Below are 15,804 nucleotides of genomic sequence, written 5' to 3'. Positions count from 1 at the left end.
GTTACTAGAACAATAAGTGATCAAGGGCAGAAAAAGAGGACTGACATGAGGCTTTGTAATTGGGAAGTTTACAAATAAATGCACATTCCCAATTTCCAGGATGATTGATTATTTTACAGCACCACCCCAACAAACCCATGTTCCATAATTTAAATTAAGCCCTATAAGTCTCAAGTGTAACTCCATATAACTCTAATATGATTGTTCTGGTCACTGTTACCCACTTAAAGTTAAGAATTTCCAGTTGATCATTGATTCCATCATGTAAACACTGGCCATGGGAACAATTTGGTGGCACTTGTGGCAAAGCTTAGAAACCTGCTTTTTTTGTTTTAAGTGCTTCTGGGTAAGCACAGTGACTATGTTGTTCATAATCTTATTCAATCATATTTGTAGGTACTATGACCCAAAATAGAATATAGCCAAATGGTTTTGTTGGAATTTATTTGTTTGTTGCATTGATTTTGTGTTGGGTTTAGCTCGGAGATTTGGTGTTATTTTTCAGTGGTTGACTGTTTTTTGATTAGCAAAATGATCTTGTGATCCCTGACATATTAATTGCCGAGAAAAAAGTTCAGGGAGGTGATTGAGAACAGCATTAAACCTTTATTATTTCCTTTGCATTTGCATATAGATAGATAGATAGATAGATAGATAGATAGATAGATAGAGAGAGAGAGAGGGAAAAGTCCTTCCATGGCTATTTTAGTCCACAGACCTTTTAATATTCAAATGTATTTGATAACTTCTTCATATATATTCTCTGTTATTGTGTGTGCCTCTATTTAATGTTTATCTATGCATTTACCCGGTTGTAGGATTTGTACATTCTTTCAGTAACTTGTGCATTCTTCCAGTCATCTTAAGTTAAAGGAGATGAATTTAGATGGTAAATTAGAAAGTCTTTAATAAAGCAGGTATTAAGTGTTTGTAGTTTATTCTCAAAAAATCTCTCCCTACTTAAAAGAGAATTTTAGTCTGTCCCTACTGCAGTGTAGTTTGTCTTTTCCTGAAAATAGATTCACAAATGTCATAAATTAGTCCTCAGATTTTACCTTATTATGCTTCCTCCTTCAAAAAAAATATGCAGGAAAGTGATTATATGTGGTGTTCAACCAAGGGCTGATGAGTTGGTTGCAATTATCAAGGCAGACGTAATGAGATGAAAACAACTCTTTCTCGAGGGCCTGGGAGTTTTCAGTCACTATCATCACCCTGTCATGCCGGGTTAACTGTTTTCTGCCCAAGTCCGTGTCAACACAATTAATTTCACAGTTTCCTCCGCTGATACGGTTAGGGTTAATTTGCTCATCTAGGCAAAAAGATCCACATATGTTAAGGGTGGGACTGATTTCTGGACAAGTGAATTCTTTCCTAAGCAGATAAAACAGGAAAACAGGCACATATCTTTATCGGTAATAAAATGACATTTTCTCTCCATAATTTTTTTTCTTCAATATACCTTTATTTTGACTACTTGATATCTTCATTTGACATTAGTGCCATCATGAAGTCATTCAACATATATTTTTTATGTGTCAGCTTTGTGCAAAGATGTTCACCAGGCTCTGAAATGACATGGAAAGCAAAGCAGAAAATCCTTGCTTTTGTGACGTATTCATGCAACTTTTAGGAGAGAACGTTGTAATTTTACCAGTGAATCAAATTAACAGAAGAGTGTGAAACAATAGCGACGTGGCTCAGGTGTGGCTGGTGACTCCTCGGTACCTGCTGAATAATAAATATTTGCCTTTGACGCGGGTTCAGTAGAATTTTCCACAATGATGGAAATGTTCCAAATCTAGATTTTCCAAGATAGTACGCATTAGCTCAATTTAGCTGTGGAGAATCTACAATGTAGTGAGTGTGGCTGAGGAATGGAATTTTTAATTTTCCATAATTTAATCAATTTACACTTACATTTGAGCAGCCACACAAGCAGTGGCCATATTGGACAATACTGTTCTAAAATATATTATTGCTTGTATCTACTGTTTTGAGGTCAGGTCTCCCTGTGTACTTCAGGCTGGTCTTGAACTTACTGTGTAGCTCACGTTGGCCTGAAACGCTTAGCAATCCTCTTGACAAAGCCAGGCATGTCCACACCTACTTGTATGTACTTTAAACTGGAAAATGTACGCAGCTCAGCTGCAGTGTAAAAGCAGAGCAGGGTAAGTACAAGTGTATTTTATTTACTCCCTGAGCTACAAAGAGCACTTTTTAAAAGCCAGAAAATCCCATGGGACAGACTGCACTTTTGCATATTTGATAAGAAATGATGAAATGATGTCCTTGATTTTTGGGTGTGAGTAGGTTACAAATTAATCTTTAATTTATGTCTGTATTTCTGTACCTGGTAAGGATATTTTTAAATCCAATTTCTTATTTGTTATTGTTACTCTATGAATCACTGAAATGATATATTAATTTAGTTGATTAATATGATTCATTACCATAAATCTTCTCCTTTAGCTTATGTTGCTGTTTAGTAAGAATTTCAAACACATTTTCTCCCAGACTTGTATTTGATATCACTCTACCGCAGCCAATTTCTCATTCCTAAGTGTACATGTATTTCTTGATGTTAGGTACTGAGAGAGAGAAACAGAAACAGAGAGACAGAGGAAACCAGCATTAGAGAAGAATGCAAGAAAGAGGGCGAGGAAAGGGAGTGAGCTCAAAAGACAGGAAGGAGAGTGTGTTGTGGACCTAAAGCAAAGAGGGGAGAAGGTAGCCGTGGCTGCCAGGAAGCATGGCCCTCCGTGGCCATGCGCATTCCCATGATCATTAGAGCTGCTGTCAGATTTCCTTCCTTCAGAGCTTTAAGCTCTCGATTTCTCTACCCTGCAGTTTGTAGTATTGAAAATTATCAAGGGCTGGAGGCCTTACATTCCTCAGCTGTTGCTTGTTGGTTTCTCATTCTGTTTCTCGCCAGAGAAAGAAAACTGAGCCAAGCAATCTTCTGCTCCTCCTTCTTTCCAGTTGCTATCTAGGACCTTTAACTCAGAGCCTCAATGACGCCCACTGCTGGCCATCTGTAAGGCAGAAAGATGACGTGTGTGCGTCACCTCGCCACAGGGGCTCAAGCCTTCACATTGTCTCACCATCTGTATTTTTTTTTTTTATTGATAAGGGCCAAGCAAAGAAAAAAATATTTCTCTATCAATTTCTGCTGAAGACTGAGTTCTAGGTCAAGTCAGCTTTGGGGCAGAGGCTAAAGGAAGAAGGGAGTGTTGCTGAGAGGAAGGTAACTTGCCCAATCCACTGCAGAACAACACGTCTCCTCATGAATACATTTACACCCGGGTAAATTCATATGTGCTTTTCCACTGATAGGATCTAAATGCCTAGGAAGCATTGTTTTTTCTAGTTTGTCATTACGGAGAATTTGAGACAGGCAGACAGATGACCCAGGCCCAGGCACAGACAGAAAGGGAGAGAGAGAGAATAAAGAAAATAGAAAAGAAACATCAATAAATAGAATTTATAACTTGTCAGACAGTGGGGCATGGAAGGTGACCAAATAAATTCATAAGGGCCAGAGAAATTTCATAGAAACAAAGGACAGAAAATAAACAAATGTAGAGTCATAGTAACCACCGTGAGCCAATCTCCCTTGAAGAGAAAGGTCACGGTCTTGGAAGTTCTCCCCAAATTCAGGATGTACTAAATGATACTTGGGTGAAAGAAAGAGTCTGCTGCAGGAAGAGCTATACGAGAATTTCACAGGGGGCATTAAGGAGAAGGATTGTGAGATAGGTATATGACTCTGACATGTTAGATTTTCAAATCTCAGAACTCAAAGAAAATCCATTGGCTAAGGTACCAAAAAGAGTGATGTGAAAGGAGGTGTAGAAGCTCAAGTGTCACTAGATGCTGAACAACTCAGAATGTCATCTTGCCCTTCTTGTGGATGAGTTATAGCCTCTAGGATTTCTCAATTGCCCTTAGCTATGGGGAGGAGATAATGTTATTTCTGGCTTTATCTGTGAAACTCAGGCCAACAGTGTTTCCTTGGATTGTTTAATGCCCTGTATTTTGAGAGTATGCCAGTGTTATTTTCTGGGTATCCCAGACCATTTCTCAGAGTAAAGATAGTGCCTGCGTTAAGAGATCCTTGCAGGATCCTTGAGAGTATTCCTTCAGACTGTACAGCCATTGTATGAAACAGAAACAAAGAAGTTGAAACTGTGGCCTGGCCTTTTCTTCATCAATGGAGATGTGGGGGCGACAGCAAGCAAATCCATCCCCAAGCTGTGCTGAGGGCAGAACACTTGCCAGTTTGAAAACAGAAAGATGAGAGCATCACAGTGTGAACATCAAAGAAAAATTTTAAAAAAGCATTTCATTTTCTATTATAAACTTCATTGAATTGTTCTGGGGCACTGTTTAACCCAAGTCTCTGTGTTTTGAACTTTTTTGTGAATGAGGCTCAAAGCGCTACCTGTTAGAGCAGGACACACTTACTGAGACTTCTAATTAGAGCAAAATAAAGTAGTACTATCCTTATTTCTGATTTTCTTATACTACTTAACTCAAAAAAATATTTAAAAGGAAAAAAATTTCAAAACTATGAAACTCAGAGCAATGTATATCAATGCTGTTTATAACTAAAGTAGTATCTGGCACATTCTAGGTGTTCAAGAAATATTGTCAGAGGGCACGAGCAAAAAATGAGTCCATACTCTGCAATTAAAACTACAGCAGATAAAATACCTTCTGCCTTTACTGTTAGCCTTTAATTTTAAAGTTAGTTATTGTGACTAGTTAGTGAATTGCCATTTGCACAACAAAATAGGAGAGGAGAATTCTTTTTCAGTTTTCTCTTTTATATTGTAAATCAGTATTGGAGATCCTTGTTGGTTTGTTTTGTTTAATAATTTTATTGAGAAACAAATAGCAATGAGATAGTTTCAAAACCAATTACTAGCACAGTTTCAATAATTAATACATTGCATATTGTTGTCTTAGTGGTTAATCATAGTACAAGATGCAAACATGATATCCTGTCCACAAACACTTTTATAACAAATCTTTCTATTCATTCAATTAAGAGAATGCAGCTGTATATCTATCCTAACTATTTTGAATATACAGATACAAACTGGTCATTTATTTGTATCCCCTTTTTTTGTTTAGTTTTGTCAGAGAACGGTATTCCATTGTCATTTAAATATTGTAGGTGTGTGAATTCAGTAAAATATTCCAATATAGTTTGGTAGTCCATAATAGTAGTGGGTTTTCCATAAGACTGGCAATGTCAGAGGTTGTTGACTTGAGCCTTTTACAGCTACACTTTCAGGGATCATTTCTATAGTATGGTTTGAATGATCATCATGAGACTTTGCTATGAGAGGCTTAGTCTCTTTATCTTTTTTGTCACTGTTTATCTTTTAGGGCAACTTTATTTTGAAGCAGGTACCTAGTAGTTCTCTGTGTCTAAAAATAACTTCTTGTCTGGGATTAGGACTTAAAGCTTCTTGTTTCAAGCTCCTGTCCCACGTTCCTTGTGTAAGATGGAGTAAGTCATCTAAACTACATTCCTGACACCTGGGGCATGAGGATGGGAATGACACATCAGTGATTTCATTCAGATTGTCACTGGTGGGCATGTGTAATGACCCAGGTCATGTGGCAAATACCAGGGCCATCAGTAAACCAAAAACAAAGCTTAAAGTGGTGTGTAGACTATTAGCAAGGAAAGATACACAGCTATAAAGTGGCATAAAATGATGAAAGCACCATGAATGAAATCTGCCAACAATGCAAAGGGAGATAGAATGATCAATTCTACTGGACAGATTAAGAAAGATTTCATGGAGCCAAAACTGGAAGGCTGCTATGGAAGCAAATAGTAAGATATATTCCAGACGGTGCAGCATAGCTTGATGAAGCACTTAGCAGTGTGAGACAAGGTGTGTTCTTTGAACTATAATTAATGACAAGGTCATCCCTTGTCAGTGCAGTGAGAGATGAAATCTAAGATGTCCAGGACAGATTATGCATATGCTTTAAAGTATACAGAGCGTTTTCTAGTTTCTGCCTCAGGTCGTGGCCAGTCATGAAAGGACTTTAAGTAGAACATCTCGGCTCTGTGTTCATATTTATATGCTGAAGGCTCTGGTTTGAATAAACTACAGCAAAGAAAAGGCAGTGTTCTATATTTTATATTCTCTTTTACATTCTTCATCACAGGATGTTAAGAACCTACTAAGAATCGGCTTTTGTCTATATACTTGATATAGGGATATGAAAAAAAAAACATAAATGTTCAGCATTGAGAACATTTTATCTCTCAGCAGTATTGGGTAAAATAAACCTCATTATCATAAAAGGCCAGTGAAAAACTATTCATCCCAAAATGCTCTGTTTAAATACAGCCTTATGTCCCTGCTGAAAAGTGTTTCTCTGGATTTACTGCTACTGAGGGTAATTAGACCACTTGTGTGCAAATTTGAGGCATCTATGTTGAATAAGTCCTTCTCTTCATTGGGTAGAGTAGATCTTATATGGGAAGTTAGTTTCTACATCCAATCCAGGGCAGCTCTCTAATGAGAACTCAGATTTGAATAACACCTACATAAATGTTTAGTATGTCAACACTTTCTTACTATAACTGCATGCAGTTGGGTACTAGGTATAATGAGTAGCTATTCTATCCATACAGGGTTTCCTAGATTATGACCTCTAGCTGTCTCTCTATTGTTTATTAAAGGAGTTCTTTCCTGGGGACCACATCAGAATCATGGAAAGAGATTCATTAAAATATTTATGTCTGGCTGGGGATATAGCTCAGTGGTACCGTGCTTGCCTGGCAAGAACAAGGTTCTGAGTTCAATTCCCAGCACACACAGAAAATCCATATCTGGCTGTCAGCCCAGGAGTTCTGGTTCTCAGGCAAGAAGGCCCAGAGAAGTGTTCAAAAATCCCCCATAGGATTCTCATGTATTTTCATACTTAGAAAGTGCTACTTTGATAGGTAGATAGATAGATAGATAGATAGACAGACAGACAGATAATCAATATGTAGTTTGTTGAATCCCTGACTAAAGGTGCAGTCCCCTGAGGCCCAGTTGGAACAAATCCCAATTTGTTACCAATACCTGTGTCTTTCATGCCTGCCTTGGACTTTTCACCATCTGCATTTGCACTGCTTTAATCTGCGAGCTTGTGGCAAGAGGAAAGCCAGACTCCAAGTGCATTAGTCAGCTCAGGTGCTGTAACAACGTGCCATAGGCTAGATGCTTTAGACATTTATTTTCTGCAGGTCTGGAGCCTTGAAATCCAAGGCCAGGATGATAGTAAGTGTGGTCCTTGATGGGAGTACACTGTGGCTTACAGACTGTTGCCTTCTTCCTGTATTCTCTTAGGGCAAACAAGAGAACGAAGACCTCCTGAGACCATGACAGGATGGTTCAAGACTTCAGAGTATGGATCTGGAATGATACAGATATTCATTCCATAGCATCAACAATAGATCTCAGCCCTGGCTGTGCATTAGAGTCACTGAGGGACCTTTGATCCAGTATGAATGTTCTGGCCCTATCGTATGAGATGAAGAATTTTCATCCTCACTGGGCCTGGCTCTTCATCCCGCTAGTGATGTTGTTTTCTGTAAGCTTCATGTTCTCACCTGCATCTCACTGTCAAGAGGACAATGTTATTAGCTGTACTAAAGATTACCTAAATTACAACTATCAGATGAGTCAGTCATCCTTAATGCATCACAGTAAATCGTCTTCATCTTAATTAACCCCCTTTCTGTGTTTAAAGAGTAAATTCAAATGAAATCAGCAGTGTAAGTTTTATACACTAACGCTTTCAGAGGTTGGCATGTTGGAAGCCCAGAATGAGAGCACCTGCTATCTTGAAAATATCAGGAAAGCAGACGAGAGTAGGCCCTAGATACAGTGCCACAAATGCCAATACCCGTAGGACCCAGGCAGCTCCTATAAATGAGGGAAGAGGAGGCCAATTCTGTGAAAAAAAATACCTATCAGTCAGTCCTTCATTCTGTTCTCTGAGCCACTTTTGATTGAGACATGGTAGAGGGGACTATCTCTCTGCGATTAGAAAAGTAATTGTGCAAACATGATGATAAATGGCAGCTGGCATTAGACTCTTAGGACTGGAAAGCCAGAGACAGAATGCCCATTGAAAAGGCAGCTGGGCATGGCAGTTCAGCACTGCCCAATTGCCCCACTTCATCCCAAGAATCCAAAATACAAGGCTTTTGGTAAAAACTCCTGATACTGAAGAATTAGTAACCAGTTAAAAAGAACAGCAGAAACAAAACAGTAATGATTTCATACACTAACGTGGATTGGTAAAAAGAAAACCTATTTTTGGGTCTGGATTTTGCCTGTGTACTCAGTCTGGCCTGGATACTCTCCGCCCATATTCCTTTCTGTCATTTTTTGAAGCTATAGGCTGTTCCTCCCATCATCTAAACCATGATGTACACGACAAACACGCATTGCTGTCCCAGTACTAGGTTGGCAGTGTTCACCTCTGAAGGGATCTTTATTTCCTTTCACTACATTTTCTTGCATTTGCTTCTATAAATTGTAGCCATTTTTTGCTATAAATATTTACTGAACAGATGCTATTGGAGACAGGAAGGATACAAAATTCCATCAGCTGGTCCCTGCTCTGTTTGTGTCCAGTTCATCCTCAGATATCTGCCCAGTGTAATGAGTAAGGGATGAAAGAATCTGATGAGAATATGCAACAAAGGTGTCTAAGTCAACTGCATGTAGATATGAGGTTCATTTTACTAATAACAAAAAAAATCTTCTTTATCTTGTACCTACTTTTTCAATTTAAAAAAAATTAACCAACATATGGAGACCTTTTCATGATGATCACATCTAACCCCTGGCTCTTTGGGTGGTCTGTACAAATTAATACTCAGAAGGTCATAGAATAAACTCAATTCATACCACACAATCCTTTTATCTAATACAATCCTTCTTATCTAATAGTGTCAACAATTTATTTGAAATTCATAATGTGAGCTAGCTGTACCAGCCACACACAAGGCCACGCGGTGTATTTGGTTTGCACGGAGTCTTGTCTTTTATATTTCTGACCTTAGATTTTTGGCATTTGGTGATGCCAAGTAGCTCACCCAAGGGACTGTCCCCTGCAGCAGGCATCTCTCCAAAGGAGTGTCTCCAAACCCTGAGATGGTTATCTGTTGATAGAAGGAAAAACAACTTGTGAAAGTAGGCCATGCGCATCACCAATAAACATGAAAATTTCACTGGCAAGAGCCCTCCTCTCCTTGCCAAAGTGACCTTGGTTGGCGCAAAGATGACAGAGTGCTTCTCTTCCCGGGTCTGACAGCATTGCTATCACAGCACGTTTGACAAATCGTTCACATTAAATCGGGGGGCACTTTCGGCTGCGCCGACGTCCCCTCTCCATCACTCCTGATTACCACACAAACGTCAGCCATGGCACCGAGCACATTTGTCAGAGGGAGTAAAAAGCAGTTGTTAGTAAGAGTGCTACCTGTCATACTAATGGACTAGCGCTTGTTGCTTTGTGTCTCACAGGAGCCCACGGATTTGCAAAAAACCAAAACATAATTTTTTGGACAGTTGTCCAGTGTTTCTTGAAAATGCTTTTGTGCTTTGCTGGAGAGAAAGAGGCAGAGAAAGCTTATCTGTTGGGATACCTGGGTGTCTTCTCTTGGCAGAGGAAACAAATTGTAATTGTTCCAGTGACTGTTCTCTTTAGTGGCTGCTGTCATTTCTTTGTGGTCAAACAGGCAAGAGCTTCATGTTCAGTTGAGGTGAGGCTATCTGTTCTCGAAATTAAATATATTTTAAAAATCAAAATCCATGTACCTATTCCTTGCTATTCACTAGTAAACCCATCATGCTTGCCATGAATTTTTAGGAAATCATTTTAATGGGGGTGAGTTGTCTTTATAACCATATCCTCCATCATATAGATGTCACGATGTGCACTGTAGTCTAAGTTTCATTCATAGAATTTCTCATAATCGGCCTTAAGAACTCTCTAAGGTGAGCTCGCTATGCATGACTATTCCCACTTTTGAGATTACAAAACAGAATTGTGAAAGCTCCCCCCGCCCCCGCAGGATGACACAGATAAAATATTTCTAGTCCAGTCCTGTGGATTCAACCCCACAGTGTCAATGATATCAGGATGCCTAATAAAGTTTAAACAATTTGAATGACTGCTGTGTTGGCTACACATTTAATCTTTCATAACTCTCTTTCCACGCTGTTCATCTTTCTTCCCTGAACCCTCCTTCAGGAGTTAGTAAGAATCTGAGTGAAGGTCTGGAAGGTATGGGCTCTAAGGAATCAGGAGCTTTGCTGCTGTGTAGCCCACGTGGGCAATGATCCAAAAGCTTCCTAACCCTTTCCAGTCCTCTATGTAGTCTCCACCCTGTAGACAAGTGTGATCCCATTGGCAGCCATAAGTCCCTCTGCCTTTCTCAGCTCTTGGGGGTTGAGTTGTGCAAGTCAGTCTTATAATCCTGCTTTAGCCTTTCTGAGGAACAACTCCCACCCTGAAACTATCTAGGACCCAAGCCATCATTCATCTAATTAGCACACACCCATCAAGTGATGCTCTTAGCCCTGCAGATTTCAAGGGCTTTAGGACTACTATGCCACCGAACACCAACGGGCAGAGATGAAATATATTTTTCTTCCTACACCACAGTGTCACTGGCTTCTTGTGACTTCACTTTTGTTGGTGACGTAATAAGAGGGAGTGATGAACTTTCAAAAGGTGAAGTGGAATGAAACAGATGCTAACTGTGTGATTTCTTTCTTGATTTGTTCCAAAAGTCTTGGATTAAAGGTTGTAGATGCTCATGATGTTTCATTTCCATTGGCTATTTTAGTTACCATCATTGTCTCTTTCACCAAAAAGAGGGTTGCTGTGACGGATTCTTCTTTTAAACCTCCTCAGATCTTTGTAGGAGGAAAGTTGAATGTGTTAAACTCTCTGATTCAGAAAGAGACAGTTGTTTACGAGTTTACTCACTCATCATACTCTGTGACACAGAGACCCGAGCCCTGGCATCACCTATGAAAAAAATGAATGGAATCAGTCTGTTTGCTTCTTTAGTCTGAGTAATTTCATAAACAGCAACAGTCACCTGCTTTGCACCTGCTCATCCCTACTGTTCCTAAAATATCCACCTTCACAGAAACCTTGTACTACTATCCAGGGGTTGGCCTTGCCAGGTTCTACCCTTTCTTCCACTCACTGTCACTGGTTGACTCTCCGTAACTCTGATCAGGGTGGTATTTGACATTACTAATGTCTCTATTTCTTCTTCTTTTGGTGTTGGGTTTTCTTTTATGCGGTGGTCTATAAAACTGATCCATGAGGATCAAGCATGGCTGAAACAAAGGTGTAGAGTCCAGGGGAGGCACTTGGCCTGGCCCCTTGGGCATCTCCCTAGAGCACACAGCCCTGCTAACGGAAAGCAGGAGATTGTTCCAGGGCTGCCTGCACGCAGTGCTTAACAAGCCCATCCCCCTCTCTGAGACCCGACCCTCTGCGCACATACTGCTTAAGCATTGTTGCCGTGTTACGATGTTCAGGTCAAGAGTTTGTCAATAGAGTCTGGAGGGATTTAACATGGTGAGTAGATGGTGCTTTAGTCCACTTTGGCTACTATAAGAAAATACCATAAACCAACTCGCTGTTAAACAACAGAAATTTATTTCTCACAGTTGTAGAGGCTGGGAAGTCCAAGGTCAAGGTGCTGGCCTGTTTGGCATGAGGAGGGCCTGCTCCCTGCTTCTTGATGGCTCCCTCTAGCTCTGCCCTCATGTGGTAAAGGAGAAGGGCAGCTCCCTGAAGTTTCTTTTTTAAAATGGCACTAATCCCATTTAGAAGGACTCCTCCCTCAGGACCCAATTCTAACTCCTAGTAGCACATTGGAAAGTAAGTTTCCACTTACGATTCTTTTCTTGGTACCAGGAATCAAACTCAGGACATTGCTCTTGCCAGGGAGGCATTGGGCCCCTACGCTATATCCCAGGCCCCCACATATGAATTTTTCAGGTCAAAAGTACAAAAATGTTGTAAGCATAACAAATGATGGAAGTTTCCGTTTTGTACCATGTTCCAACACTCTGAAGGAATGTTGTCCCCTTTACCAACCTAGTGGTCCGACTCTCCACTCCACACACAAATACCCAATGAAGGTACCACCTCATATCCAAAATCAGAAATTTGGAAGGCTTATTTGGAGGTGAGATTGGAACACAAGTGCTAAGCATCTCAGTGTGCTAGTTTTTGTTTGTTTTTACATCCTCTACCCAGACACACACACACACACACACCAGCAGCAGCAGCCACACAACAGCTTCCTAAATGCAGCTGGTCCTCACTGTCCACTGCCCTTTGCCTCTGCTCCCCTCATTACTAAGCTTGTGACAAGGACATTTCCAACTACAGCAGAGCTGCTGTCAAGACGTTCATTTTCATGGAAATGAACCTGTGGCCCACCCCCAAACAAAAGACAGGTAGAAGGTGGCATTTGTTTAGTTTTCATCAGAGACTGCCCCTTCTTCTCTGTATGTCTAAGCAGGCTTTATTGTTTTGAAGACTGGAGAATGTGTCCCCGTGTTAATTTCCATGGCTACATACCTGATCAGCCAGCGGTGGCTTAGTGGCATATGATATATTCAATACATTTTAAACACTGCTGCATTTAAAAATAACTTTAAAAGGTTGTAAATGTCAAATTGAAATTTGAAATATGTCAGATGGCTGTCATTTTTACACCCTTCATTAATTTCAATAGGACTCAGTGAATTGTATTTGACAAACTGTTATCATACATTGACTACAAGCATGCTACATTTACGTAGCACAGCCTTGACGAACTGAATGTTTTGAGGGGAACTTTAATATATGACTTCTCTTTGACCTCCTAGATGACATGAGACCATCAAATGACAAGCGTGGCAGCATTCAACTCTAAGGTTTTCCACATGGTAGCGTTTGGAAAATCTTCAAGAGGCTTGTTCAGAAATGGAAGTGTCCATTGGAGAATTTCCAGTAACAAAAATAGACACATTTACTCTAGGTACATAATTGCAAAATGTGAACTGCAGCTAAGGCAATGAGGTTATGAATAAAAACACTACTCCCGTGGCAGTTTGAACAGGTGGACACATGTATGGGAGAGTCAGTGCTGGCTATAAAAATAATATCATTATTAAAACTAATAGCAACTACCGACTGTGAAGGGCTACCTGTAAACCAAGTTCTGATAGGAGATTGTACTTATTCAGGTGCTTAACTCCACTACTCCATAAGCCTGGGCTAGTCATTTCTTATCCAGGGGATTTATTTGATAAGTTGTACCTCCCAGGGTTACTGTAAGGATACTCTGCACTCAGAGAATAGTAGTTGTTGTGATTCGGCTATGGGGGAGGCGCTATATATTCCTTCATTGGTCCACCCACCCTGTGAGAATGAGAATTCTTTTTTTTTTTTCTATTTTTTAGAAAATCATAGTGAATCACTCATAGTGATTCACCTGTTTACAGGCTCCCAAGAGCTGGGATAACAGGAGTGTGCCACCACACCCAGTCTCAAAGAGTTGAGAAGTATTTTTTTTTTCTTTTTCTGGCTGGCTCAGGCTGCCTCAACCATGGGTCACATAAGGCATGTGGAGCTGGGGATCCAACCAAGGTCTCCTGCGCCTGAGTATGCCTGCACAGGCACCTGAACAACTGAGCTAACCTGCGAGCCCCTGAGAATGATAATTCTTATGTCCCTGCTCATTAGCAAATGAAGAAAGGGAGGCTATGAGAGATGTTCATTTTGTCAGGAGTTATCCACGTAGTAAAGGACAGAGGCACATAGTTGGATGATGAGGACGACTTTTAGTAACTGAAGTTAAATTTCCTCCAACATCAAACAGTAATGCAGTGATGTCAGAAGCCAAACCAGACCCTACTGAGAAAAGCGAGTGATATGGAAACTTCATTTGTGCCCTGCCTGGGTTGTGCAGTAATTTTGAAAACATAACAGATGATCACACTTCTCCTTTTTCTCTCTAAAGAGTAAGTTAGGATTCCTGTGGAAAAGTTGCATTAGTGTAGCAATTTTAACACAGGATTTAAAAATTTCAGTGAGTAAATAACCTATGAATTATGTTTTCAAAATGCAAGTAGTAAAAATATTTTACCTAGAAGTCACTATTTTTTAAAATCTATGTGACTCCAGGATAGCAAAATGCTTTTGCTACAACATAAAAGCACAATTGAAAATCAACTAGAAATTCAAGTTTTTTTAAAGTTTCAGCATTACATCCAGAGTTGCCAGGGTCCTTTCACCTGAACTTACTTCCATGTGAAGAAGTAGGTGAGAGGACCAGAGTGGGCTGCTGGGCTAGACATTATACCTCAGCTCTAGCTGGCGATGCCAAAGCTGTCCAGTCTTCTTCTGTGAATCACAGGAATGTAGTATCTGACTATGAGAAGCTTTATATTTAAAAAACAAAAACACATTAGCAAATGTAGAAAATGTACGAACCCTCGTAGGAGATCCACAGTACCTGGCCATAGGGTATATTTGATCACAGTGAGTTGTTTCATTATATTAGTTGCATTTCAGTTTCTCACATTTTGTAAGGGGACACACCTTTACTCAAAGAGAAGTTGAAGGTCATTTTTGTGTCTCAAAGGTCACACAGTGAGGCTATAGCAGTGTAGAAGGAGACTCCGGCACTCCAAGTTTCTGTGTCTCAGTTGATGTCACTGTATACTTGTGACATATTGACTTGTGAAGACAAAGGTGAAGCTGGGAAATCTGTTAAGAAGAAGAACAAGGGAAACACTATTCTGCTTTTGTAATCAGAAAGAAGAAAACAGCTTCAGGTTGGAGTCACAAGCAAAGGACCATGGGAAATAACTTTTCTATCTGGCGATTTCTTAGAGTATGGAACAGGGAAACACATCAAAATCACTAAGGATGCATGGTTCACCCCGAGAGAGGATCCCAGAGCGAACGAGAAGCTGCACAGCCTGCTGAGAACATGGAAGCAAGTCACCTGGACAGTCCCAAAACCACAGCCTATAATGTTCACTTTTTGTGCTTGGATCTACCCATCTGCCCCCCTCTTCTTTTCTATCTCCCCAGAAGCAAGCTCTGCCCTCCTAAAGTGTGGGTGAGGGTGTCTTGCTTATGCGTGTACTTCCTGTCCTTGATGGCGTCCACTGGAAGTAAGTGTTTTCTTTATCTCGCTGAGGAGATTCAGCATCCTCCTATTAGTTATGTTTATGCAAATGAGGAATCCAGAGTGGAATTATAATTTATGAGAACTGCATGAAGCTTCTGACAATCTCATAAACATCCTAAACAACTTTATCTCATTTCAGAACAAAACATACATTTTTGTCAACTCATATGAATTTTTATTATAATAATATTTCTGCTTCAGATTAGCCAATTATTGTGAATTGTGTGGGGGTGGTGTGGGTCCCCTTCACTCCACATGTTTAGAAATGTTTGTTCATCACCATGATTCTTCCTTAAGAATTAGTGGACAGTAAACATTATCCTTATGGTGTCTCTGAGACTGGGAAATTATAGGGGTTATTTTTGCTGTTGATTGGTAGTTTTGTTTTGCTTTTGACCAAGTAATTAGCAAGTTGTAGATCCCTAATGCTGAGTTTAAGGCTCCTAAACTCATGTGTACTCTACTGGTGCTATCTATAATTATATTTTGCTCCTACAAAAATGAGCCGTGAGTGAGGCTGTGGAGATAGCTCAGCAGAATAAGCGCTT

General features: G+C 40.0%; 1 protein-coding gene across 6 annotated transcripts in view; it reads left to right on the top strand.

The window, feature by feature from the left end:
• The window catches only part of Tenm2 (teneurin transmembrane protein 2), a 935,290-nt gene that overhangs the window by 289,122 nt on the left and 630,364 nt on the right, over window positions 1-15,804 (top strand). Inside the window, exon 4 of one of the 6 annotated variants that reach the window (XM_012515975.1) lies at window positions 10,298-10,323. The exons of the other annotated variants lie outside the window; for them this stretch is intronic. Coding sequence (XP_012371429.1) covers window positions 10,298-10,323 — 26 coding nt within the window. The remainder of the gene's footprint in view (window positions 1-10,297; window positions 10,324-15,804) is intronic. 6 annotated transcript variants of the gene reach the window in all.

The sequence above is a fragment of the Octodon degus genome, unplaced genomic scaffold (genome assembly GCF_000260255.1).
Source record: "Octodon degus isolate 3935 unplaced genomic scaffold, OctDeg1.0 scaffold00085, whole genome shotgun sequence".
Taxonomy (NCBI): Eukaryota; Metazoa; Chordata; class Mammalia; order Rodentia; family Octodontidae; genus Octodon; species Octodon degus.
Note: the sequence above shows the minus strand (reverse complement) of the source record. Positions and strands in the feature narration are given on the sequence as shown.